The 26274-nt window shown below is 39.7% G+C and overlaps 1 protein-coding gene and 1 long non-coding RNA gene across 51 annotated transcripts in view; one reads left to right on the forward strand and one right to left on the reverse strand.

Annotated features, from left to right (window-relative positions):
* The window catches only part of LOC308633897, a 29924-nt gene extending 22780 nt beyond the window's left edge, over positions 1–7144 (forward strand). Inside the window, exon 4 of the long non-coding RNA XR_014018896.1 lies at positions 6923–7144. This is a non-coding gene — a long non-coding RNA (uncharacterized lncRNA). The remainder of the gene's footprint in view (positions 1–6922) is intronic.
* SORBS1 (sorbin and SH3 domain containing 1) overlaps positions 1–26274 on the reverse strand; it is a 234952-nt gene that overhangs the window by 113884 nt on the left and 94794 nt on the right. For all 50 annotated transcript variants that reach the window (XM_081267226.1, XM_081267217.1, XM_081267205.1 and 47 more), the window contains exon 3: positions 3832–3886. In XM_081267226.1, coding sequence (XP_081123352.1) covers positions 3832–3841 — 10 coding nt within the window. In that variant the 5' untranslated portion in view covers positions 3842–3886. The remainder of the gene's footprint in view (positions 1–3831; positions 3887–26274) is intronic.

The raw sequence follows: 26274 nt of genomic DNA on the forward strand, positions 1-26274 counted from the left end.
TAGACTCTGACCTAACCACCACCTTGCATTAAGGAGCCCGGGGGTGCAGGACAGATGGAAACAAAATGGGACTCTGCAACATGATTCTCTTGGCTGTTTTCCTTTAAATGTACTATATTTGACCTCAGATTTGAAAATTAAAATTGGGGAGTTTAGCCTGGGAATTCACTCATGTAGAATATTATTTCCACTGGGAAATATATGTATTCCAAGTTCCCAAAAGTACAGAAATGATTGTTTGGGATATATAAAGTTTTAGTAAGTAGGGTGACCTGCATCTAGGCAATACAAGGTTATATTCAAATTAACAAACCAACATTCTTGATTAAAAACCAACCACCCAGCCCACAAGCCTCAGGGGCCACCAGGCCAAGGACAGAGCATATCCAAAGGACAGAGCATAAGCAAATTGCCCTGAATTGAAGTCCCTCGGGACCACCTGTCCAAGCCCTTCCCAGCTGTATTTCACTCCTCTCCCTGCCTACTCTGCTGAACTAAACTGAGTGTGTTGGAGACTTTCAGACTTCTAGTCCTTGGTTCCTTTGAGGTACTGGCTAGGAATGTGGTTTCCTTACCTTGGGGAAAGCCTATGCATCCTAAAGTCTCTCCTTGAATATCACACCTCCTCTGTGTCAGCTGTGACTTTCATTAGTTCTGCTCAGCTGCAGACAACACTGAGACCTTCCCTGCCCACCAGAAGCCTGGGTCTCGCCCAGTTCTTTATCCCAAAATAGATAGATAGTGGCAGGGCAGGGAAAATAGGCAGGAGTGCTTGGAGGAGTGCACCCCAACATCAAAGAGCTAACCAAGCTACAAACATAATCATAACTATAATTCTTTAAGCATCTATCTGCCTGGGTTTGAGGATCTAGGTTCAGCATTCCATAATCAGCATTTCACTTTATCCTTTAGACCCAGCCCTTTGCAGTTAAGAGTTGGGAACTTCTATAGATACGAATACTGATGCACCGAGAGAATGTCAGGCCTACCCAAGATCATTAAGCTGGGAGTTGAACAGCCCCAGATCATAGCTCATCTTCTTCCTCCCTAACTAAAATAATTTGGTTTCCTGATTTATTTTATATCACATTTCCCCAAATGCTGGGCTTGAAGCCTAGTCCCAAACTCCAGTAACACGTCTGGCTAAGATTTCCACCCTACCAAGGTTCTTAACAATCAGCCTCCTAAAAGGTTGGACACCCGATACACTACACAAACAGGCTAGCCTGGCTACAGCCTGCACCACACATGAGCAGGGACCCTGGCCCTCTCTACCAGTGCCCTGGACTTCGTCAATGCCAGCCCCAAGGCTGCATCTTGTTCCTCACCCACATATGCCTGCGGATAAAGGGTCATTCCCTTGGATGCCAAATCTCCCTTGAGCCCTCATTTCTGAATAGGTAGAAAAATAGCTTTGGTGAGAAGGCAGAAACCTAAGTACAGAAAACATCACAAGTTCCATCATTCAACCATCTTTATCCCTTTCTATGTACTTGCCCTGGTTCCCCTTGATCACAGCTGTTTGGGATTGTTGGCTTTGCCTTGGGCCTCCCCAGGCTTGCAGAGAGTGGCCATGAGCTACCACCAAACCCAGGCACATGTTCTTCCTTTCCCTTTTTCTCCCTTGATTAAACATAATAATCAACCTAGAAAAAACTTTGAAAAAGGGTTTAAAAAGCAATAAAGCCAAACTGGGTGCCAAAGTAAAACCTGTCAGCCTAGTTACTCAGGAAGCTGAGGAAGGTAGAACATAAGTTCAATATTAGCCTCTGCAACTTAGGGAGACCCTGTCTCAAAATAAAATAAAATAAAAAGGGCTGGAAATGTAGCTCACTGGTAGAGTGACTCTGGGTATCCCTAGTTTCTGACACCCCCCAACCCCTACAACCTACCCCCAAAGCAACAAACTCAAGCCTCTGCAACAGCATGTCCAACAGGCTGCATTTGCCTCCACATCACTCCATACTAGTTAAGTGATCCCAGTTATTAGCCCCTGGGGGCTCTATTTCCCCATCTACTTAATAGAGGCAGTAAGCCAGGCCCACATTTGGTTTCCAGGAAGATGAAGCAAGATCATGCAGGTAAAGGACTTCTGTCAGATCCTGGCAGCTCAGTCCAAAGGTCAACTGAAAAGAACACGTCTTTCATGCTGCTCTTTCTCTCAAAGATGCAAACAAATGTTTTCCTGGCAGTGAGGGTCTTCCCCCTGATCACTGTTAACAGTAGCCCACTATCCCATCAGACAATACATGGTGCATTTTCTCATTCCTTACCTTTATGAGGGTGATGTTTTGTTTCTTTCAAATTAAGATAGAAAGTCCTAAGACTGAGATTATAGGGTCACAGGACACAGGGCTTCCTAGGAAATGCCTCCTTTTAGCCCCTCTGTCAGTGAGACCCTGGGGAAGTCCCTTGGGCACTGCCACATCTCACCCTCCCTCCAGGCCCTCCCTTCCTCCTCCTTCACCTCCCCTAATAGATGTCTGTAGCAGGATGCCAGTTGAGGCGAATCCTGAGATTGGAAGAGTAAGAAACTTCAGACTGTAGAACAAAACTTTTGCAGGAGGGGAAGCTTATTTTAAATGACAATAAATGCAAATGAACAACAAAAAAATGAGTTACATACAGCACCTTAGTCCAATTGGAGGGGGAAAGGTACACAGTGTCTTCCTACACAGCAAACACACTCAGGAATGGGGGACAAGTCAAGTTCTTCTCTTTGCAGGGAAAAACTCTGGACTGCTAATAGCATGAACTCCAAGGATAGAGCACTAGCCATGTCTGGGCATGGTGCTCAGTATTTGAAGAGCATTGCTTCACTAAATCCTCTCAAAAATCCCAACAGGTTGGTGTTTTACCATGGCCATTTTATAGAATGCAAAAAAGCATCTACCACAGGCCCACAGTCACCTCGAAAATACATGATGAATGAGGTGGGGATGTGGCCCTGAGCTTTTCCCCCAGGCCACACCTCACACTGTCCTGCACAGTTCAGGACTTGGCTAAAGGGGCACGGTTGCCAATGAACAAAAAGAGGCTAGTTTTTAATCTACAGAGACAAAGTCCTTGAAATAATGCAAGGATTATAATGGGGACCCCTTGAATGAGATATTCACCCAGTTACCCTGCCATCCCCACCTGCAGGTCCTGGGAGGCTCCAGAATATGCTCCAGAGCCATAGTAGGACCAAATTTCTGATGGAACTTTCTCTGCCTCCAATTCTAGGCTGGAACCCTGGCAATTCTTGGCTGCACAATCAACAGGAATCTCTTTCCTTCTCTGTCTTCCTTAACCCTGTGCTTTCCATACTAGCCCAGGACTAAAAATACTCAAAATTAGTCATTTGTTTAGTTCTTGATTTTTTACTATCAACAGCACCTGCAAAAGGGTGCACATTGTTCTGCCAGCGGAAATAAAGGAAGTTTCAGATTAGCTCTCACTCTGGGGTAATTATGGTCAATCTGGGTACTTTTGCTGCGATCTCTCAGATTAAGAAATGCCACTGAGGTGTACAAATCTGTCAACATTTATCAGATTATATACTTAAAATATCTGCACTGTGTTGTCTGCCGATTATGTCTCACTAAAAAGAAAGGGGGCTGTTGTAAAGATCAGAACATAGTGCATGCAAAGTGCACAGTACAGTTCTGACACCAGAGATACTCAAAAAAATATTAACAATGTATGTGGTGATTTATGACAGAGTGTGGGTGCTTACTCACGTTTTGAAAAATAAAATGCTGTGGAGCCCTCAGAGTATATGGGAAATCTGGGTAAACTGCCCGGTTTTGTAGACTTCACAAAAGAAAGGCAGAGTTTTAAATGACTTACCAGAGCTCATGGTGGTGGCAGGACAAGGCTTCTGCAACTGGGGCTCTGAAATGCTCTGCAGAAAAACAAACATCACACAATGGGCTGGATGAATGGCAGGTTCAAGATAAATCCCTATGGCTAGCATTAAAAATGCAAGCACTGTAGCCCTTGATAAAACAGAGCTGAACCAGGAGTCGCCTGGCCAAGCGTCGTCAGGCTCACAGCTGGCCACATATTTTGTGACCTTGGGCACATCATTCAACCCCTAATGAAATGCATCTGTTTTAATTGTACGATTAAAGTTTTGACAAGTACACGTCTTAAAATCACCACTCAAATATACAGATAGCATTTCCATCATCCCAAAAAAGTTCCCTGTGCTTCTCTACAATGCGTATATCATCCCAACACCCTAGGAACCATGGCTCTGCTTTCTGTCCTCATTAATTTCTCTCAATGGTGTTTTATAGTTTTTGAAACACAGGTATGGTGTGTATTATGAATAGTGAGTTCTAACTGAACACACGTGTAGGTCACACAGTCAGGAAAGTGAGTCCTCAGGGTATGCAGAACCTTGACACTGAAAGTGTTGTCCCAAGACCATCAGTACTGGTATTAGCTGGGAGCTTATTAAACACGTAGAAACCCAGACTCCACTTTTTCTACATAACTGAATCAGAATCTGCATTCTAACCAGAATACAAGCTAGTCCCTTTGCACTAGAAAATATACCAGAAAAGACAGAAAGAAAAATCCTTGGTTCACAAATTATGTAATAGGAATGTCAAAATAGGGTAAAGGGTCCACATGAGGAGACATGCTTAGTTTCCCTTTTTAACAAGCTGGATTTGGGCACTGGTTTCCCTTCTCAGTTGCTTTGCTTACTGTCCTTACACTGACAGAGTAGAACTGTGGAGGTGAAAAGAAAAGTCATTCTAAGTCCTTCTCTGTAGCCCAAACCAGCACTAACTTTGCCTGCCACTGTCGAATACACGTGAGACTCTCCATGACCTTCAACATCCCCTTAAATTGTTCTCTAAGCTGTGGAAACATTTGTTTTCAGTCAAAGAGCACAAACTTGCTGTGTTCAGTACATACTCCCATTTTCTAATCCTACTTTTACAATATCTCAGATTGCCTCCCAGGACCCAAAGGGCTATTTGTGATTATCAGCAAATGTTTTTTTTAATTTTCACAGTCATTTCATTATGTTAAGGCTTTACTCAATTTTAAAGCATATTGAATGTTTGATTCAACTGTGAAACTATCTTAACAGAAACTATTTCTATTCCTTTTCAGTTCTATCTTTAAATGCATAAATAACATTTACACAGTTACAAACATATTTGAACAGTTTTGTGTTTTATCTATCTTTATTTATTTATTTATGTCTTGTAGTACTGGGGATGGAACAAGGGTTTCACACATGTTATAAAAGCACTCTACCATTGAGCTACATCCCCAGCTCCTTCATTTTTTTTTTTTTTAGAGAGAGAGAATTTTTTTAATATTTATTTTTTTAGTTTTTGGTGGACACAACATCTTTATTTTATTTTTATGTGGTGCTGAGGATAGAAACCAGCGCCCCGCACATGCCAGGCGAGCTCGCTACCACTTGAGCCACATCCCCAGCCCCTCCTTCATTTTTAAAAACAGCTATTTCATGAACATTTTTCCGGGTTTCTACACAGTCAGTATATTCATCACTTTTATGGCTGTATACTATTTCACTGTAATAGTACTCCACAGTCCATTTACCAATTTCCTCTGCACAGTCTCATTTAATTCATCTTAATTTTAAAAGTGAGTACAAAGCACACAGCCACTTAGGCTGGGGAAGAAATGAATAGAGATAATGGAGCTATCACACGAACCAAGCAAAAAAAGGAGGCCTCAACTCGCACTGAAAAGTAGTCACTGTCACTTGGCGGTATCCTTTTGTACATTTTATGCTTCTCAGTACAGAAACTATTAACTTCTAAGTGTCAGCCCCACTCTTACTTATAAACTGATCTAAAGTAGACACGGTCAGGGATATTATTCAAACATTTAACCATCACTTTGCCACAGCTGTCCACCAGCGGGAGTAGACTTCAGTTGTTGAGAGCCACAGCCCAAGGGGCCCCAGCAAACTTCCAGCTGCCAGCTGATTGGCTCCTCTGCCGTGATGCTCATTGGGCTGTTTCCCCGCCCTTTCAGACCACGGAGCTGCTCATTGGGGGACTCTTTTGGCTCCGCCCATTCGACCCAGCCAATTGGCCTCAAGAGCAGGAGGGGTGGGGGGTTGAGAGGCTTGTGGGAAGCTGGTGGTGGCAGTTGGGCTCTGAGGGAATTCCTGAAGAGCTCGGGTGGTGCAGAGTGTGTGTGTGTGTGTGTGTGTGTGTGTGTGTGTGTGTGTGTTCTAAAAATAAAGTTTGTTCCTGCTTGATAAGTGGCTCGGGAATTGTGCCCAGCCAGACTGCAGCATTCAGTTGCAGCCCTCTCTGGGAGGACTCTCGTCGAGGCTGGTGTTAACCATTCAGTGGCTGGATGGAGAGAGGTAGAAGGACAGAAGCAGAGTGGACCCAGGATAGTAAGAAATAAACCATTTCAATATTTCAAGAGCTCGTGTGACTCTAGCAGGCATGAATGACAACATATGGGTGAGTACCTGGTCTTCACTTTTAAGGTAGTGGGTTCTGATGCATGCTCTCACTTGGTGACAGTTTGAAACTACACAGGTAACATAAAGAAGTAGGGGGGCAATTTAAAACACAATCAAAACTGCAGCAAAGGTGGCAGTGGCAGCATGCCAAGGATGATGCCCAGGGTCCAAGCCTCACTAATGGTGACAATAGCAGCTACATCCTACTCAGACTCCTCCAGGGCCTGACTGTGGCTCTGACCCAGCCTCTTTGAATTGCTGCACAGTTCTGATTACAGTTTTCCAGGCTTCAATAACCCCATGAATCTGTAATCAGAATGTTGCCAATAAAACCCTTTTAGCTGTAGCCCACAAGAATTGAGTTCTGGTTATTTACAATCTAAGAACCTTGACCAGTACCAGACAGAAAGGAGGAGTCCCAAAGGATTCACCTAATAGGAAACTATTCCTTTCTTCCAAAGTGAGGCCAGCCAGATCTGAATCCCGGGACCCAGCAATGGCTTTGTCTCTACAACCTGAAGAGCTCACAGTCCGGGCAACGAGGTGCATCAGGAGGCTGCACAAACTGAACCTGACCAGAACCCTGGAACCTCTGAGGGTCCCATCTAGCCCTGCTGTTTCTTTAGAGGCAGTGCCACCTATTACAATCAGTTGTGGACTCGAGAGCTTATTTTACATAAAAACCTGTCACACCTAACATTTCTTTTTTTTTTTTTTACTTTTTAAAATTTTTTTTATTGGTTGTTCACAACATTATAAAGCTCTTGACATATCATATTTCATACATTAGAATCAAGTAGGTTATGAAATCCCATTTTTTACCCCAAATACAGATTGCAGAATCACATCGGTTACACATCACATTTTTACATACTGCCATATTAGTGACTGTTGTATTCTGCTACCTTTCCTATCCTCTACTATCCCCCCTCCCCTCCCCTCCCATCTTCTCTCTCTACCCCATCTACTGTAATTCATTTCTCTCTTTGTTTATTTTCCCATTCCCCTCACAACCTCTTATATGTAATTTTGTATAGCAATGAGGGTCTCCCTCCATTTCCATGTGATTTCCCTTTTTTTTCTCCCTTTCCCTCCCACCTCATGTCTCTGTTTAATGTTAATCTTTTCTTCCTGCTCTTCCTCCCTGTTCTGTTCTTAGTTGCTCTCATTATATCAAAGAAGACATTTGGTATTTTTTTTTTAGGGATTGGCTAGCTTCACTAAGCATAATTTGCTCTAGTGCCATCCATTTCCCTGCAAATTCCGTGATTTTGTCATTTTTTAGTGCTGCGTAATACTCCATGGTGTATAAATGCCACATTTTTTTTAATCCATTCATCTATTGAAGGGCATCTGGGTTGGTTCCACAGTCTAGCTATTGTGAATTGTGCTGCTATGAACATCGATGTGGCAGTATCCCTATAGTACGCTCTTTTAAGGTCTTCAGGAAATAGTCCGAGAAGGGCAATAGCTGGGTCAAATGGTGGTTCCATTCCCATCTTTCCCAGGAATCTCCAAACTGCTTTCCAAATTGGCCGCACCAGTTTGCAGTCCCACCAGCAGTGTACAAGAGTACCCTTTTCCCCACATCCTCGCCAGCACTTATTGTTTTTTGACTTCGTCATGGCTGCCAATCTTACTGGGGTGAGGTGGTATCTTAGGGTGGTTTTGATTTGCATTTCCTTGACTGCTAGAGATGGAGAGCATTTTTTCATGTACTTGTTGATTGATTGTATGTCCTCCTCTGTGAAGTGTTTGTTCATGTCCTTGGCCCATTTGTTGATTGGGTTGTTTGTTTTCTTATTGTCTAATTTTTTGAGTTCTTTGTATACTCTGGATATTAGGGCTCTATCTGAAGTGTGAGGAGTAAAAATTTGCACCTAACATTTCTTTAAAAACCAAGCTGTAAAGAGCTTATTTGGTTGAGTGTGTGGTGCAAATCTTTGGAATGTCTCCCACGAGTCCCCTCCAAAGGAATCAGGCACCTTGGGGTAAAAGCTAAAGGGAGGAAAAGGGTCATCTAGTGACAAAAACCAGACACTGGCAGGTAGACAGTTTTTCCCAGTGGGAAACCTAAGCAATGTCACAGTGTGAGTGGGCCAGTAAGAGCTGAGCAGCCATCCCGTGCCCTGAGCTGTGGGCCCTACCTGACTTTGTCAAAGCATCACAGCATCAACACAACATTCCACCGAAAGAACAAGATGTGAAATATCTACAATTGTTAAGAAAGCATCCAGATAACTAATGGTCCTGCAAAGTCCCTCTCTAAGATGTTTTGATAACAAAGAATGAATAATTGCTAAAAAGCAAAAACTATACTCATGCTTCCAGCCGAAAAAGGATCAAATTACTGAACATGGATTGTTTAATAGGGAATGAAAGGAGGTCCTTATAAGGCTAGTTTGGAGAATGTGACTAATTAGAAACTGAATTTGTACAGCAGAGTTTCTTGGAGGAGAAGGAGTCCTCGGTTAACCTGTCACATGGTCCTTCCAGCTTCTCCTATACACTAGGGTATTTGGCCTCCATAGCTCCTTCCTGTCCCCAATACTAGTTTGTAAATTTCCAGAAGGGAATGACTGTGTCTGTCCTCAGCACTGAGTATGCATTAGGTGCTCAACCACTAACTTTGTCCTTGTTTCTATTTAGCCTTGAGAACCTAACTTTGGAGTCTTACTTGCAGAAGAGTCAAGACCCTCCTTACTGAGTAAGAGGGAGGCAGGTCCCCACTCACACAAAACCTCAGTTAGACTCTGTCTTTGAAATCCAATCTAGGACTTGATTTTATATATTTTCAGCTATTTCCAATGGCTTGTGAAGAATAGAGACAGCTCACAAAGCCCCAGAATAACGCTCGGCCTTATTTCTTTGTACTTTGCTGATCTACCAGCTCAAGAGCCACATTTCTCCAATTTTTTGACAGCTCCTTCTCTTCTCAAGCTCTATTAATGTCACTTCTCTTAAAATGTACTCTCTATAGTATTAGAATGGGTGCAGAAGTCTCTTCAGAAAGCCAGAAAGGATAAACACTGAGTCGCTGACACTTCCTTTCAAGAGGAAGAAACTAGGATAAACTTGACCCTGACATTAACTTTGGTCTGGAATCCCAGGAATGGCTGGGGGCTCAGAACACCACAACCTGAAGGTTTCTGTGAAAAGACCAATGTTTCTGGAGAGGGAGCAATAGGAAAACACATCAGAAAGGCCATCCCCCACATCCTCCCATTTCCTCTGGGAGTCTCTCCAACTTGGTTTCCGTTCTAACCAATTATCTGAAATGGCCTTCACAAAGGTTTCCAGTGCACACACATGGCCAAGTCCAACCGTTTCTGAACTAGTCAGACCTCACTGAAATACCCACTGCAATTAACTCCTTCCTCCTCCCCCCCAAGACACTTTCTGGTACTGATTCAAGTGTCACCGTGAGCTAATTTACATTGGGGCATGAGGAGCCTCCTTTTAGAGCAAGGATCTCTGTATTTCTTCTAGGAGTTTAAGAGTCTGAGAGGGTCACGAGCTGGTCCTAGTTCCTTTCCAAGTACATGCTCACTTCCTTGAGGGTTTCATTTGGACTACTAAACCAAGAAGGATCCATGCAATTTCCTTTACCCTTTCCTAGAGTTTTCCAACTACACTGGAAGGAGTCCATGAGCTCTGTCCCATAGGCCATGAAGTAGGCACCTACCCACCCACTCCCACCCTCTATATCAACTCTGGGCAATTGTGCTTTTATCAATTTCATTCATTTATACCTTATGAGTTTTCCCTGGGTAAACACATTCTGTGGCAACTAGTTTTAAAAAGGAAAAAATGATCATAAACCAAACATTTAATCTACCTTCTTATTATCTGGGTGCAAAAACAGATTCAGAAAAACAGTCTCCCTTCTTTAACAGGTCCTGCTTTTTGATCCTTCTATTAAGTTCTCTACACTTCCCTCCTACCCCTCTTCTATTTCCTCGACCAGCCTCAACCATGTAACCAGTAATGAACGCCAGATGACAATCAGCCCTCCACACTTAATAGACCAAATGTGTCACTGCCTCCTTTAGAATCTTTCAGTGGTGGGCTGTGGTTGTGGCTCAGTGGTAGAGCACTCACCTAGCATGTGGGAGGCCCTGGGTTCGATCCTCAGCACCACATAAAAATAAATAAACAAAGGTATTGTGTCCATCTACAACTAAAAAATATTTAAAAAAAAAAAAAAAGTCTTTCAATGGTACCCACAAGACAATGTGAAATCCAGATAACCAGCTATAAAGCCCAGCTGAGTCCATTGTTCATCTTTTCCCATCCTCTCTGCCCTGCCTCTGCTGCCACATCCCCAGTGCCCACCAGACAGTGAACACCTGGTAGGCAGGGATGGCTTTTATTCACCTCTGCACCCTAATATCTGGTATGGTGTCTCATTCAGAGCAAGCTCCCCTGGATGCTAGTGAAGATCTGTCCCTCAAGAGTATCTGTGTGAGGAGGAGATCAAGATGGCTTAATAGATAAGGTCACTTTCCTGGATGCTCCATGGCAGGAAACCAAAAAAGCAGATGGGCAGCTTCTCGACAGGGTGGGTTAAAAAAGAAAAAAGTGGGGCGGGGGACTTTACTGGGAATTAACACTGGACATTTGAAGCAGATCAGGGACTCAGGGGGTTGAATATAATAAAATAAGGAAGAAATCCCCAGCTCCACCATTACAGCTGCCACTAGAGGCACCAGCCAAAACAGTCCCTCCATAAGCAAGTTGAAGGGACAAGGGAATTAAAGGAACCTGCATTTTTTTTAGGAGGACTGAGGTGTGTCTGGGTACAAAGAGATAAGAGATCAAAAACACTGCCCAACTAAACTGAAAGGTGTGCTGCACAATATCCTTGTGTGGGGAAGAAGCACACCTCTCCCGACTGCCCACATAGGACAGAGGAAGGAACCATTTTGGTGCAGAAGTGACCAGGAGAAAAAATCAAACATGGAGAGGGGTTTACACAGGGTAATACAGGTCATGGAACCCCCCCCCCACACACACACACACCAATCTAGCCACTTGCAGGACTGATAGCCTGGCTGAGAATTTGTAGGAATTCAAAGAACTGGGGCAGGAGAGATTGAATTTGGAGACTGAACCCAAGAGACCAGGAAACAGGCAGGTAACAGAGGGGACTAAGAATTGGCTCCTCCATTGTGAAATCCAGGGGAAATCCCGGGGTTCAGTCTTTCAGTATGGACCAGCAACTGCTAGGCCCTGGATGTTCACTGATTTAAAATATTTAGACCAATTACCATTCAATGACAAGAACATGGAGCCCACCTAAGCCTAAAATCCACCTCCAAGAGCTCCTCCAATGGGATTTACTCTTAACACTCCAGCAACCCCACCCAGAGGGTAGAAGAGTCATCACATTCCAGCCCACCCCACCTAATATTGCTGAAAAGGGAAGCTGAGAATCTTTTGAACTCCAACAGAAACAATTCTTTAACTTTTCAATGAGATTTTTTTTAAATTTTTTTTTTCTTTTTTCTTTCCTCTAATTGTGACCTAAATACTTCATGGACATTTAAACATATTCATATTTGGGATTTTTCCCTCATTTCTAGCACTTTAAAGCTGCTTATTTTTCATGGATCAGTTTTTTGAGGACTAGAATGTTTTATTAGTATATTTTGGTTTGTGTTTTTAAAATTTTTTTAATTTTCATTTTATATATTTTTTCTCCTACTTATCTGTTTCCATTGATTCTCTATCTTTTCTATTAATAGCCAAATCTCTATTGTTCTCTCTTTCACTCTTCCTTTTTTACTTCTATTTCCTCTCCTCCTCCCCCCTCATAATTATTACATCCTACATCACTCCAGTTCTCTCCCTGTTCACCATTCTCATTGTAAACCCTTTTGCAAACTTACTGTTTTTACTGCAGGCAATAACTGATCACATAATTTCTGCTTATTGTGACAATTAACAATGCTGATGCCATAGCAGAAACTATTTGGTTTAATGCTGTATATTGTTTGCATCAGTTGTTGTTATTATTTGTCTCCCCCTAAATGGTGAGGTACTAGAAACCATCAAGGATACTATAAGTCTACAGGGTAGAAACTCTACTGCCTCTGATCCATACTGTTAGATGGGTAGACATGAAAAATCAATGGAACAAATCGCCTTAAACAAACCAAGATACTTCAACAACAGAATCCATCAATACCACCGTGGAAGAAATATCAGAGAAAGAGTTTAGAATGTTCATAGTTAAACTGAACTGCAAGGTAAAGATGTAAGGAGTGAAATCAGAGAGAAAATATAGGAAGTGAAAGATCATTTCAACAAAGAGATAGAAATTCTGAAAAAAAAAATCAAGCAAAAAACCCTCAAAATGAAAGGATTAATAAACCAAATTAAAAACTCAATGGAAAGCATCACTATCAGACTAGACCATTTGAAACACAGTTTCAGGCAATGAAGACAAAATATATAATCTTGAAAACAAAGGTGATCATGGAAAAAAGATGTTAAAAGACCATGAACAGAACTTCCAAGAAATACAGGATAACGTGAAAATACTAAATATAAGATTTATCAGGATAGACTAAGGCTTGGAGATACAAACCAAAGGAATGCATAATCCTCTCAATGAAATAATATCAGAAAATTTCCAAAACCTGAAGAATGAAATGGAAAATCAAATATAGGAGGCTTACAGGACCCTGAATATACAAAATTACAACAGACCCACACCAAAGCACATTATTATAAAAATGTCTAACATACAGAATAAGGACAGAATTTTAAAGGCTGCCAGAGAAAAATGACAGGTCATTAGAGGGAAATCAATCTGGATCTCAGTTGATCTCTCAACCTAGACCCTCAAAGCTAGGAGTTCTTGGAATAATACAATCTCTGAAAGAAAATGGATGCCAGTCAAGAATACTATACCCAGCAAAGTTAAGCTTCAAAATTGATGATGAAATATAAGCCTTCCATGATAAACAAAAGTTGAAAGAATTCACAACTAGAAAGCCTGCACTACAAAACATACTCAATAAAATATTTCATGAAGAAGAAATGAAAAATAAATGTGAAAACCAGAAAACGGAGGAACTATACTAGAAGAATAGTTAAAGGAGAAACTAACTCAAATTAAAAACCAGAAATAAACAAAAATTATGGGGAATAAAAATCATTTGTCAACAATAACATTGAATGTAAATGGCCTAAACTCATCAATCAAAAGATATAGACTGGCAGACTGGATTAAAAAACAAGACCCAACAATATTCTGTCTCTAAGAGACTTACTTCATAGGCAAAGACATCCACAGACTGAAGGTAAAAGGATGTGAAAAAAACATATTATTCACATGGATCTTGTAACAAGCAGGGGTTTCTATCCTCACAGTAGATGAAGTGGATTTCAAGCCAAAGCTAATGAGAAGGAACAAAGAAGGTCATTTCAAGCTGCTTAAGGGACTTATACATCAACAAGATATAACAATTGTAAATATTTATGCCCCAAACAATGGAGCATCTACATACATCAAACAAATCCTTCTCAATTTCAAGAACCAAATAAACCACAACACAATAATACTGGGTGACTTCAACATGCCTCTTTCATCACTACATATATTTCAAACAAAAACTAAATAAAGAAGCTATAGAACTAAAAAAAACAATTAATAATTTCAACTTAACAGACATATATAAAATATTTAATCCACCAATGACTACACTTTCTTCTCAGCAGCACATGGATCCTTCTCTAAAATAGACCATATCTTAAGTCACAAGCGACTCTTAGCAAATACAAAACAAAAAAATAGAGATAATACCTTGCATTCTATCTGATCATAAGGGAATGAAATTAGAAATCAATGATAAAATAAAAAATAGAAGCTACTCTAACACCTGGAGACTAAATAATATACTATTGAATGACCAATGGATAGCAGAAGAAATGAAGAGTATCTGAGCACACTTCTCCTCTTCCCTTGCCAACACCCTCCATCCCACACCTAACAAAGCATCCTACTCTTGCCAGTTATTCCATTCTCCTGGCCCATGCATCCTTGCACCCACTATTTTGTTCCATCATCTCATCCATGGACCACTACCATGACCTAATAAGCCTCAAATTGCCCTATATCCCATGTACTGCCATGTTCTGACTTCAGCAACAAAGAGTTACTGGGTCAAATTTCAATGAGGAAAAAATCCATGGGCCCTGGAAGCTCAGAGGGGTTGGCTAGGCAGTGAAACTCTTAGGAAAAAATAATGTATCTACAAACAAAGGCTTGATGATACAATTCAAATAGCATTTCTTTTTTGGCAGGGGATGGGGTAATAGGGATTGAACCCAGGGGTGTTTTTATCATTGAGCTATGCCCCAAAACCTTTTTAAATTTTTTTATCAGACCTCACTGATTTGCTGAGATTGGCTTTTAACTTGCAATTCTCTTGCCTCAGCCTCCTAAATTACTGGAATTATGGTGTACACCACTGCACCCAGTCTCAAATAGCATTTCTTTGGCTTACTTATTTAGGGCAGTGCTTAGCAGACCAATATGATCAGATTCAACTGCTATCTTGAAGCCATCACAAGGCTATAGAATAAGAGGAGTCCCGTTTAAATGTAATATAATCAGATGACCCTTCTGCTAGCAATTTGGAATAAGTGTGATCAGAATACAGAAAAAAAATAGGGAATAAATTTTGCATAAGAGAGAATCAAGGGATGAATAAGTAAGAAAATTCCCAAATGTTCAAGAAAATACTTCCTAAAATCTCCTCAACTATGACACTTTGGGAAATAATGATCTAAAAATTCAAGTCAAAATTCCTTAACATGACATAAAGCCCTGTAAAGGAAATTGTATAGATCCTTCTGGATTTAGTAGTCTAGATGAAACCCTCAAGGAAATCAGCATGTAGTTGGGAAGGAATGAGGACCAGCACATGGCCCTCTCTGGCCCCTAAACTCCTAGAAGAAATACAGAGGCCCCTGTTCTAAAAGGAAGCTCCTCATGCTCCAAGACCTCATTCCAATTCCTTTTCCATTCTTATCTCCCTTACTCCATAAGCCCTAAACTCCATGTGTCTCGGACTTGCCATTCCTCACCCCCCTGAACTTCAAGGCCAGTCCCGAAAGCCAGATACACTAGACCAACAAAAACTAAAGATTTTTTTTTCTTATTTTGTTTGGCCCTATTAAAAGCCATGGAGATGAGGAACTCATTTTAATAAGACCCATTTATGATCACAGAATTCAGAAATCCCATGACCAAGCTTCCACTAAAACCATCACACTCTCATTCCAGGCCCACATCAGAGAAGGGTCAGATGCAAAACTAGAACTAGTAAATCTGCAACTACATTTTACCTATAATACTTAAGTGAAACCTTTAAATAAACATACAGTATTGATTTCTGCCAACGAAACTGCCAATAAGCAAAATTGAGCCAAAGAATAGTTGCAAGTCTTATAAAAATGCAATGTTGTATATGCCTCAAAGAATACAGTTCAGGAGATAATTCATAACCATATATTACATTGTCTATTAAAATGTATGCTTGCAGCAAACCTAAAAGAAATGGTTAATATCTTTATTAACTTATTACACTAAGTTCACAGAAAAAAAATTAAAGGGATTAAGAAATAACTCCCAGAAGAGAAAAATGTGAACAACAAACAAATCTCTGAGAAAATGTTCACTTAACCTCACTAGTTTTTAAAAAGTATTAAAATAATGATTAATCATTTATTATACTTCTTAACATTAGTCCAAAAATTTTTAAAAAATAAACACTCATGGTTGGCAAATGCAGACACTGTTTTGTTTTCATACACAGCCAATGATACTGTAACTTGCTACCACTATTTTCAGCAATACGCAGCAAAGAACTGAACACCTCATTCCCCTTGTGCTTTAAGGGAATCTAGCCTAAAGAAAGAACTTCATGTAACACTAAAATTATGCCTGAGATGTTTTCCACAGCTCTATTTAAAATAGTGAAAAAATGAAAGCATTCTAGTGTTTAGTAACAGGGGGACCAATTACCTGTCCACATAGCCCCTGGGTGGACTATTGAACAGTTATGAGAATAATGCTTCTGTGTACCATACAACATGGGGAAAGGCTCTTATCAAAATATTAGATGAATACAGCAGGGTATAGATCTGTATAGCATTTGTTATTATAATTATGTTAAAGCAAATACATGTGAATATTTGAAAGAAAATATGTCCAAATTCTAATAGTAACTATAGTATCAGGAGTTATAGGTAAATTTTTTCTTTATAACTATATAACATGTGTGTGTGTGTGTGTGTGTGTGTGTGTAGTTATATATAGCTATAGCTATATAGTTATATGGTTAAGTATCATCTATCTGAAATGCTTGAGAACAGAAGTTATTTTGGATTTCAGACTTTTTCAGATTTTAGAATATTTGCATGTAAATAATGCAAGCTCTTGGGGATGGGACACAAGATGAGCATGAAATTCATTTATGTTTTACATATGCCTTATATGCATAGCATAAAGATAACTTTATGGGTTATTTTTAGTGTGCCTGCATCTTGAGTGCAATCTGTCACAGGAAGTCAGGTGTGGAATTTTCTACTGTGGTATCCAACTCAAAAAGTTTGGGAATTTAGAGCACTTCAAATTTTGGACTTTCAAATTAGGGATGTTCAACCAGTAGTGCATTTTTTTTAATGAAAAGTTGTTGTTTCTAGTCCCTATTTGGTATCAGATACATGATTGTTTAATCTTTAGAAATTTCAAGAGAATATTCTAAGAGACCAGCTAAAACAAATACCACTAACAATCTTGTCATTTAGAATGGCAGCTCCACATGATGCATTCTTCCCCAGGACTAATAGCAACTACCCCAAATGTAAATTTGAAACTTCACTGAAAGTATACTAAACCTGCCCAAAAGTCAACATGAAACACTGAAAACATTAACTTTTCCAACATTAATCAAGTGATTGCTTATGTTTAATGAAGACAGTTCCTTATGAGGACAAGGAGGGAAATGACTAAAATGTTCAGCCAATTTTCCAAAAGAGGCAACTGCACCAAAACATTTTATTTTAGAAGAGTTAGGAGGGGCTGCCAGGTGACAACACACATAATACCTTCGTTGCTCCTAAACCTGCACCCTGTCAATTCCCTGTTCCTCACCCAACTCCACGGCATTCCAGAGCCCCGAGCTCTGGCTCAAGTTCTTAATATGTACAACTCTGGGCACACAAAGTTTCTTAAACATGTACTCTTACCCAAGACCATCCTCTAAATGTGAAAACTGGCCCATTTGTGTTTCCCAAATATGGTCATGTCTACAGAACCAAAACAAGACTGTCTAATTGTGGTATCCACTTAAACAATCCAGATCATTCCCAAATTTATGAGATAAAAGCAAAACATTTTAACAGTTTAGATTGTAAATACATAACCTCAAAATAAAAGCAAGCCTGGATAGAGATGCCATGTTTCTTCTGAAGTGATGATATACAATGTCTACCTTTCAAGAAAGTATGAACGAGAAAACATTTTGAATTCTCAGGAGAGTCAAGGTTGGGCCTTAGGCCACACGGTAGATAAATGAGACTAAGAAGGTACTGTGTGTGAGTGGAAAAAAAATCTAAATGGGCTTTGAAAAGGGGCCCGTTAGAACTTGAGAAAGGGAAAAAAAAAAGGTTGGGTTTGGCATGGCAGGAGAGGTGTCCTTCTCACCCAACCCACACATGGTTCCCACTCCACTTTTCTTTTAAGCCATAAAATTCTGAAGGCTACACATTCACCACATCCTATATTATACAGACATCTGCAATCCAGGCCTGTTCCAGCTCAGGAATGAGGGGACAGAGGCTCCATTCAGTAAAATGACTGAGTCTTTTGCATACATAACTTTAATACTTCAATTCATAATACTGGCTTATTCAAAAATTGCTTGTTTTCCCTAAGTTTTGTCACTTTACTGAAAGTATACCAGACCTTCCCAAAAGTCAACATGAAACACTGAAAACATTAACTTTTCCAAGAAAACCTCTTTTCTCCGTGATATTTGTTTAATAGCTAAGGTGAAATGTATAATACCCACAAACCCAGAATCAGTTACTTCCTGACATCAGGCTGTGGAGGTCGAGGATCCTTAGTGCCTAACTGTAATGAACCTGACACTCAGCTCCTACTACTCACACAGCATTACGGTAACTACTTTTTTCTAATCTCTTCATTTTTTGCACTAATTTTAGGCAATATTTTTGACATATCAGGTATAAAATATGCATCCAAGCATTTGAGAATACAATGCAAATTTCCAAAATGGGTTTTCTTCAAACTAAGATGAAACCACTAATATATTCCAATATTGTACCTAGCTCACAGCAAATAATTAATGAAAGATTTTTTTTTTCTAAATCTGTTGTCTCTCAAGTAAGACTGCCTGAATATAGGTTGTCATCTAAAATATACTTACATACTAATATATAAAAATTAATGTATTTGTAATCCCAGTAACTCAGGAAGTTGAGACAGAAGGATCATAAGTTCAACACCAGCCTCAGCAAAACAGCAAGGCCCTAAGGAACTTAGTGAGACCCTGTCTCAAAATAAAAACTAAAAAGGGCTGGGGGATGTAGTTCAGTGGTAAAGCACCCATGAGTTAAATTCCAAGTTCAAAAATCATATATAATATATGAATATATACATATATATTAATTTATGTTTATACACACACACACACACACACACACACACACACACACACACACGTGTCCACACTGCAGGCACAGAAGAACCCTGACTCAGCTGGCATCTACTCTATACTTCTGACTGCTGTTGCTACATGTGCCTTGTGACAGCTGGAAAACAAATCAGGGTCAGAAGAATAAGATTTGCATCCAAACTTGGACAGAGCCGTGCAAATTAGAAGTGCCTTGCTTGTCAGCTTTAGTTGACTCACTTATAAAATGGTATTAATAATGCCTAATTTAATAAATTGTTCTTAAGATTAAGTTTAAAATTTTATGTGAAACATTATAGATTGTGTTGTAAAGTGAATATATTCTAACAAACAAGGAATTAGTATAATCTTTTTTAGTCTTTTGTATTATATTAACAAATTATATAATCACTCTTTATCTGCTTATAAAGCTGATGTTACCAGTACTTACTGGTACAAAAAATCTGATTTTTCAAACTACAGTAGGATTCAAGCACCAAGAAATTGGTCTCCAGTTCCTTCCTATGCAAAGTTGGGGGATGAAAGCAACTCTTGGTAAACACATCATGTATTTTAAAACATCAGAGTTGTTCTCTCTTAAGGTCTCAAGAAGCCAAACCATCATATAAACTACTGCTTTTGCAAGCAAAGGCTCTGTGCTCACACTACAGAACAGACAGGTGAACCATCTCTTCATTTCCTAAAAGATGACTGAGAATCAACCCCTATACATTATGTCATTTCGATCCTCAGAATATCTACTAAGGTTTCTACACCTGTTGTGCAAATGGAGAAACAGTGCCTCTGTAAAAATTACAAGACTCAGTGAAGAGTATTGTAGGAGCAAGAGGGAAAACTAGAATACAGATCCTGGTTCTGGCTCCACCATGTCCAAAAAAAAAAAAAAATGGTCCTTGCATGAGATATCATGTTCCTGCACAAAGACTCTTTGGAGAATACAACAACCTACAACTCCTATCATCTTAGGAGTTTTTATCCAATTGTGGTAATAAGATAATCACATTTATCAATGAATATAAGAGACAGTGCCTACCTTGGAAGACCTTATATCCTAGTTGGGGAGAGACACTGATACCCTGGAAACCATACAAATAGCATAGAAGAGTGTCTCTGGGCTGCCCTTCACTGTAGGGAGATGCTGAATGTGAGAATGCAAGGCTTCAGAATTTCCTGGAGAATGGAATGACCTGGACACAGGCCGACCACAGCACTCTTTTCTGCATGCTTAATATAACCCTGTAGTTCTTGTGATCTCAAATCCTTTATATAGCGTGTTCCTTAGGAGAAGTTAATACTGAATAAGATCTCACACAGTATTTTCCAGCAGACTCTAGGACGAAGGACATCCACCAACACCCCCACCACAAATACCTTTAAATAAAAGTAGAGAAACTTGAAAATATACATAATTTGGTAAGTGTTTTGGTTTTTGCAATGCTGGGTCCTGAGCACAGGGCCTCATGCATGGCAGGCCAGTGCTCCACAACTGAGCTATACCCCCAGCCCTAGAATAAATATAACTTGGATTTGAGTTGCTACTCTGCCACTTACTAGGTGTATGATCTGCAGTCAACCTTTCTAAGCCTCAGTTTCTCATCTATAAAATAGGAATGACGGTAACCATCAATTACATAGTGCCACCACAAGAATTAAAGGAGATCAGGCACACCCTCCTGTGCCTACAACAGTGTTAGTGTTTTCATAGCAACTGTCAGCATGTTTATCAGCAATAGTATCCAAGGAGGTTCAAACTACTTTCTCCATGGCTGATTTCTCTAAAGAGGTTCTTTATTATCGCAGGAAAACTAATCTTTTCAGGCAATTAAAAGAACTGTCTCCGGGGCTGGGGTGTAGCTCAGTGGTATAGTGTGTGCTTAGCATGCACAAGGCCCTGAGTTCAATCTCCATCAATCCTACTACTACAAGTACTACTACTACTACTACTACTACTACTACTACTACTACTACTAATAATAATAATAATAATAAAAGAACAGCCTCAGTCAGCTCTCCTTTCAAGAAATGTCAACATCTGCTTCCTTTATGAGGTCATATGGCCTGCCTTTTCCCAACAGCACAATCCCCTGCTGTTAAGTTAACTTCCTGTAAGAAGCAAAGTAACTATTCTTTCTCCCAAGAGTTCATTCTCATGAATGTTACAGACTAGGTATCACTTGATTTACAGACAAACTTACTGTCTTCCATGTCTTCTGGCACTAACAAGCTGCTCTCACAACAACAGTGTCTAGCGCATAGCACAGAACAGAACAGCCTTGTGGATGGAAAGGTGCACTGCAAAGTATATAGAAATAATGCTGGGTAGATGGTATACCCAAACTGACCCTGAACATGAGGCAAAGACATTCTATCAAGCCAGAGCTCCAGGTAAGTTTGGCAGTGGAGAAGTTTCCTAAGTTGAGATTTTAACTTGGCTGAAGCATACAGAATACTATAAAAAGCGGGGGATCCAGGACAGGCAGGGCATGTGGGTGGCTGTTCCCTGAAGCCAGGCCACAGGAAAGGCCACCAATACCCAGAACTTTTTTTATCAGACACACACACACCAAAAAAAAAAAAAAAAAAAAATCCTTCAACCACATATACTCTCTGCCCAGGAGAGATGCTCCCAGCAACTTGGATGTGAAAAGCTCCAAATAAGCCTTGATTACAGCAACCACAGGTGACAATTTCTACATTTGTCTTTTCTTGCTTATTTGGAGCAAAAACTGCTGCTCAGAGACTTTGATCCTCTGTGCGCACTCCCTAAATCTCATGCTGCCACTTCTGCCTACAGTGCAGCCTTTTTTTTTTTTTTTTTCTGCTCAATTGCCTTAGTGGCTGACAAGATAAAACTACCAGAAAATAAAAGGTGTCAAAAATCCTTTAGAACCCAGAGGCTCACAAACTAAATAGAAAAACTACACTATCAACTGCTAAAATACAATAAAATGTGACAGAGTTAGAGATATTTAAAAGATCATTTCTAAACTAATAAATGTTAAAGAGAATGGTTTTCAGCCCAAATGACCCTGTCTTCACATTCACAACCCATAGAAAATCAACAGTAGGTGCTGGGAGAGAAGCACTGCGTCTGTTCCAGACAGTGTATCAGCAGGGGCGCAGGTTGAGGGCTTCGTTAAGAGAATAATTAAATGCTTCATACCAATTCTAATCAGTCAAGAGTTCTAGTGACTCTGCCACTGATGGAAACCTCAGGGTCCCCATGTGCAAAACAGGGACAAAACAACACTAACTTCTCTGACATGAGGATTGACAGGGCCATTTGCCCATGCAACACAGTGCTTGGCACACAGGAAGAACACCCTCAACAGGCCATATATTGACATTATTTCCCATTTGTCCCATTCTAACCCTGAAATTGGAGTAGAGTCAGAGGTGGGTGGAAATCTTGGTTAATAACAGACTCTGGTTAGTCACTCTTTTACTATAATAACACTTTACTGGGTTCTGCATGAAGGAGACAAGGACACTGCCAGCAATGAAGGCTTTTTGCTTTAGACAGAGAACATTCAACACAAACCTTGCAGTGACCCCACCCAGGACCCCAGACTGTATAGAAGTTTACAGGTTACAAGATATCAGTGCTCTTGGCCATCAGTGACACAGGCTGACCATTGAGTTTATTAGGAAAGGAAAAGAAGAAAAGAAAGCCAAGCAATATGGTCTGTCTTTAAGAAGGTTTCATGTGGCCAAACGACTCACAGCATCACAGAATTTGTTTCCAAATGATATGAGCCCTAAAGTCTTTATCAATCCACTGAGATGAGAAAAAGCAACGTCCAGGCACACATCTTCCCTAAAACATAAAGAATGCCCACCCTGCCGAGCAAGCCCTCCCCACAGAGTGGGGCAGCCAAATCAGCAGCAGATGTTCTTCCTACTTTTTAGACGCTGAACTCCCTGAAGATGTGTTCAACTATAGGATGTTTCTTAAGTCACAAGAGCATTAAAATGCCATTCTAAGTTGTTTCTAAAATTTCATCATGGCATCTCCTTCTCCTCTAAAAAAGCAAAAAAAAAAAAAAATGTCAAGATGAAGATTTGCAACCTCAAGTTTCATTACATTTATATATAAGTCCAAATGCCTCTGAAAATAAAATGTTTTAGCAAGTATTAACTTAGGGAATAAAAGGCTTTTTCCTTTCCGTAGATAATAAATAAACCATTCACTTAAAGCAAGTCCACAAAAATGCTTCTGAACTCGTTAATTCATTCAATCAAAGTTTGCTAAATGTGTGGCATTGCAAAATGGATCTCACCGTTTAAATGCACCGTGTATCTTGCAATCTGGAAATCAAACTACCAGAAAGTCTAACAGAGGGGCATTTTTAAAAGACTGTGGATGTGGGAAAGGATAAAGATCCCATACAAGAATCCCCATTCCCCCTTTTTAAAAGTCTGCACAAAAATCCTTCAGAAAAAAAAATGTAACTTTAGAACTCTTGGGTTGGTTCCCAATCTGCTTAAAGGGAGCTTTAGTATTTGTGGAGTTTGGTGAATATATCACACTTCTGGAGGAAATCCAGCTTAAAAAGCATATAATTGTAGACTTTTTCCAGATCTGTTTAATAATAAAAGTACAAAAATAATTTTTTCTTCTGTAAAAATGTAAAGTCTAAGTAAACACATTAGATCACAAGGGGAAAAAAGCTAAAATATATTATTAAAACTTACTAAACACAGAAATGAAAAATACTTGCACTCTCAGAATGGTAATGAAGCATTTCAAATTCCCATCTGCTAATATCACAGCTCTAAGAACTAACCAGCAAGCTCAAATGCAGAGCATCAGGTGCAGCCAGGCCTTGGGTAGCATGAAATCCAGGATGACAATGAAAGTTTGCCAAGGGTTGCTAAACTGTCCCCCCAGTGAAGAAGAACAGAAAATCCCAGTGACTCCAAAAGTTGCATGTATGTGTGACTTGAAATATATTCCTAGTTCACGGATAAAGTCCAAAGTTGTGCCAAAGTCCAAAAAGACAGAAAAAGAGAAGCAGGTGGGCACAGGAACATGCCCTAGATGCTGACCACCTGAAAACTGACTGGAAAGGCCCTTTCCTGGAGTCCCCCAGCCGTCAGCATTTACTTATTTAACAAGAATAAGTGCTGAATCCTTCTAACTCCTTCGAACCGGGGAAACCCTTCCTTGGTCATTCAGTTCAGCAACCTCATTAAATTCAGAGTGAAGCCAGCTGCCAGGAAGGCAAAGGGCAACCCAGCAGTGGCTCTGGAAATTCCTAGCTAAAAAAAATAAACTGAGTGCCTGGGTCATGGGAACTCATACATCACAGTGTTGGAAGGAGAGTTGTAGGCAACTGTCAGAAAGATAAGAAAATCATCCTAGAGTGGTGCTCTTCCCATCTGAAGACACTTTGCAGGGCTGGGACTGCCCAGAAGCTGAATAACCCAGTGCTGCCTGACCAAGAAATAAAGTGGTTTCTCTGCAGGACATGTCAGATTCACATTCCAGTCCCCCTCACCCCTTGCCTTCAGGGAGGGTTACCAGATGGAGGGAGATAAGGCAGAGGGACAAGGAGTCCCCAAGACTAGCTAAACAGTAGACAGTTTCCCAGTCCAAACACTACTTCAATGTGAGGGGAAAAGGTCACAAGAATCATTCAAATTATATAGATTCAACTACATATAAAATGATTCACTAAGTACAGGTTTAAATGTTTTATTGAAATCATTTCATTCTGTTATCACTGAAATCTACACAAATGACATTAAGGAACTATATTTAAACACAGATATGTGAAATCATTTTTAAATTCAAAGAAATTTTAAGATAAGCAAAGTGATTGTTTTTCCCATAACCTGATTTTTTTTGTTCCTTAAAGATAATCATGACTTTCATATCTTTAGAGACAGTACCACCAGACTCAAATTATCTTTGGCTTTGATTTCATTCCTTGAAAAGCCAAAAATGCTATTTCATGTAAGTATGTGACTAGAAGCCCCTAAGAAAACTATCATTGTCTTTTCCAGAGAATTGGATATTGATGTTACTTTTACTCCAAAATAAGTTATATCCATTTATTGAATTAAATATTAGTTATGGTTCTTGATGTAAATGGGATTCTTTTATTCCTTCTCCTCCAAATTTGTTAATTTTTTCCAAATGTATTATTTTATAAATTCCCAAATGGTTTAAGCAATGATTTTTCTCAAATATAAGTTTTCTTCTTATGGATACTGAAAAAATATTTTAAATTGCTACTTGCATTGCTGATCTTAGACAATGATGATGAATTACAGAATTCAGAAAAAAAGAGCAGGAACAATTTTTAATTATTCTCACATGTATCTTCCACTAAATTTTTAACTTGTACTTCAAAAATAGATTATATTGTACAAATTAAAAACACTGTTCACAGTGCCTTGAAGTCTCAAATCTCCCTCTCATATTTTGGTAAAAAAAAATAATAATAAACCCCCAAATAAATCAGCTTCATTCCGAAATTTTCATTGTAAAATTGAATTATCTGGATTTAAAAAGATTTTCAATTCAGATAACAATTTCATCTTTTCAAAATTTTCCTATTTTACCAGAGGCTGTACATTGATTTCCTTAAGGAAGCACTTAATTAAAACACATACTATAGGTTCTGCTCCCAGATTTGTTGGTTCAGAAGGTCCAAGGTGCCCTGGAATATTCTTTTCTTGCAGACAAAGTTTTTTTGTTTTTTTGCAGCACTAGGGTTTGAACCCAAGACCCTGAACATGATAGGCAATAGGCAAGTGCTCTACCACTGAAATACAACTCCAGCCCCACATAGACTAGAAATACCAGTCAATATGACCAACTTTTTAAAAAAATATTTTTAGTTATAGATGGACACAATACCTTTATTTTGTTGTGCCTCACACGTGTCAGGCAAATACTCTACCACTGAGCCCCAGCCCTAGCCCATTACAATCAACTTCTTATAGCACCAAGCATTAAATGCATGGGCTCAACCCCAACCCATCACACAAAGCTGGAAATGTTTACGAATTTGTTCCGTCAATTTAAATATAATTTATAATCCGTACTGATTGTGTCAGAATTTCATTTAAGCA

Source organism: Spermophilus citellus (assembly GCF_964194105.1).
Source record: "Spermophilus citellus genome assembly, chromosome: 15".
NCBI classification, from domain to species: Eukaryota; Metazoa; Chordata; class Mammalia; order Rodentia; family Sciuridae; genus Spermophilus; species Spermophilus citellus.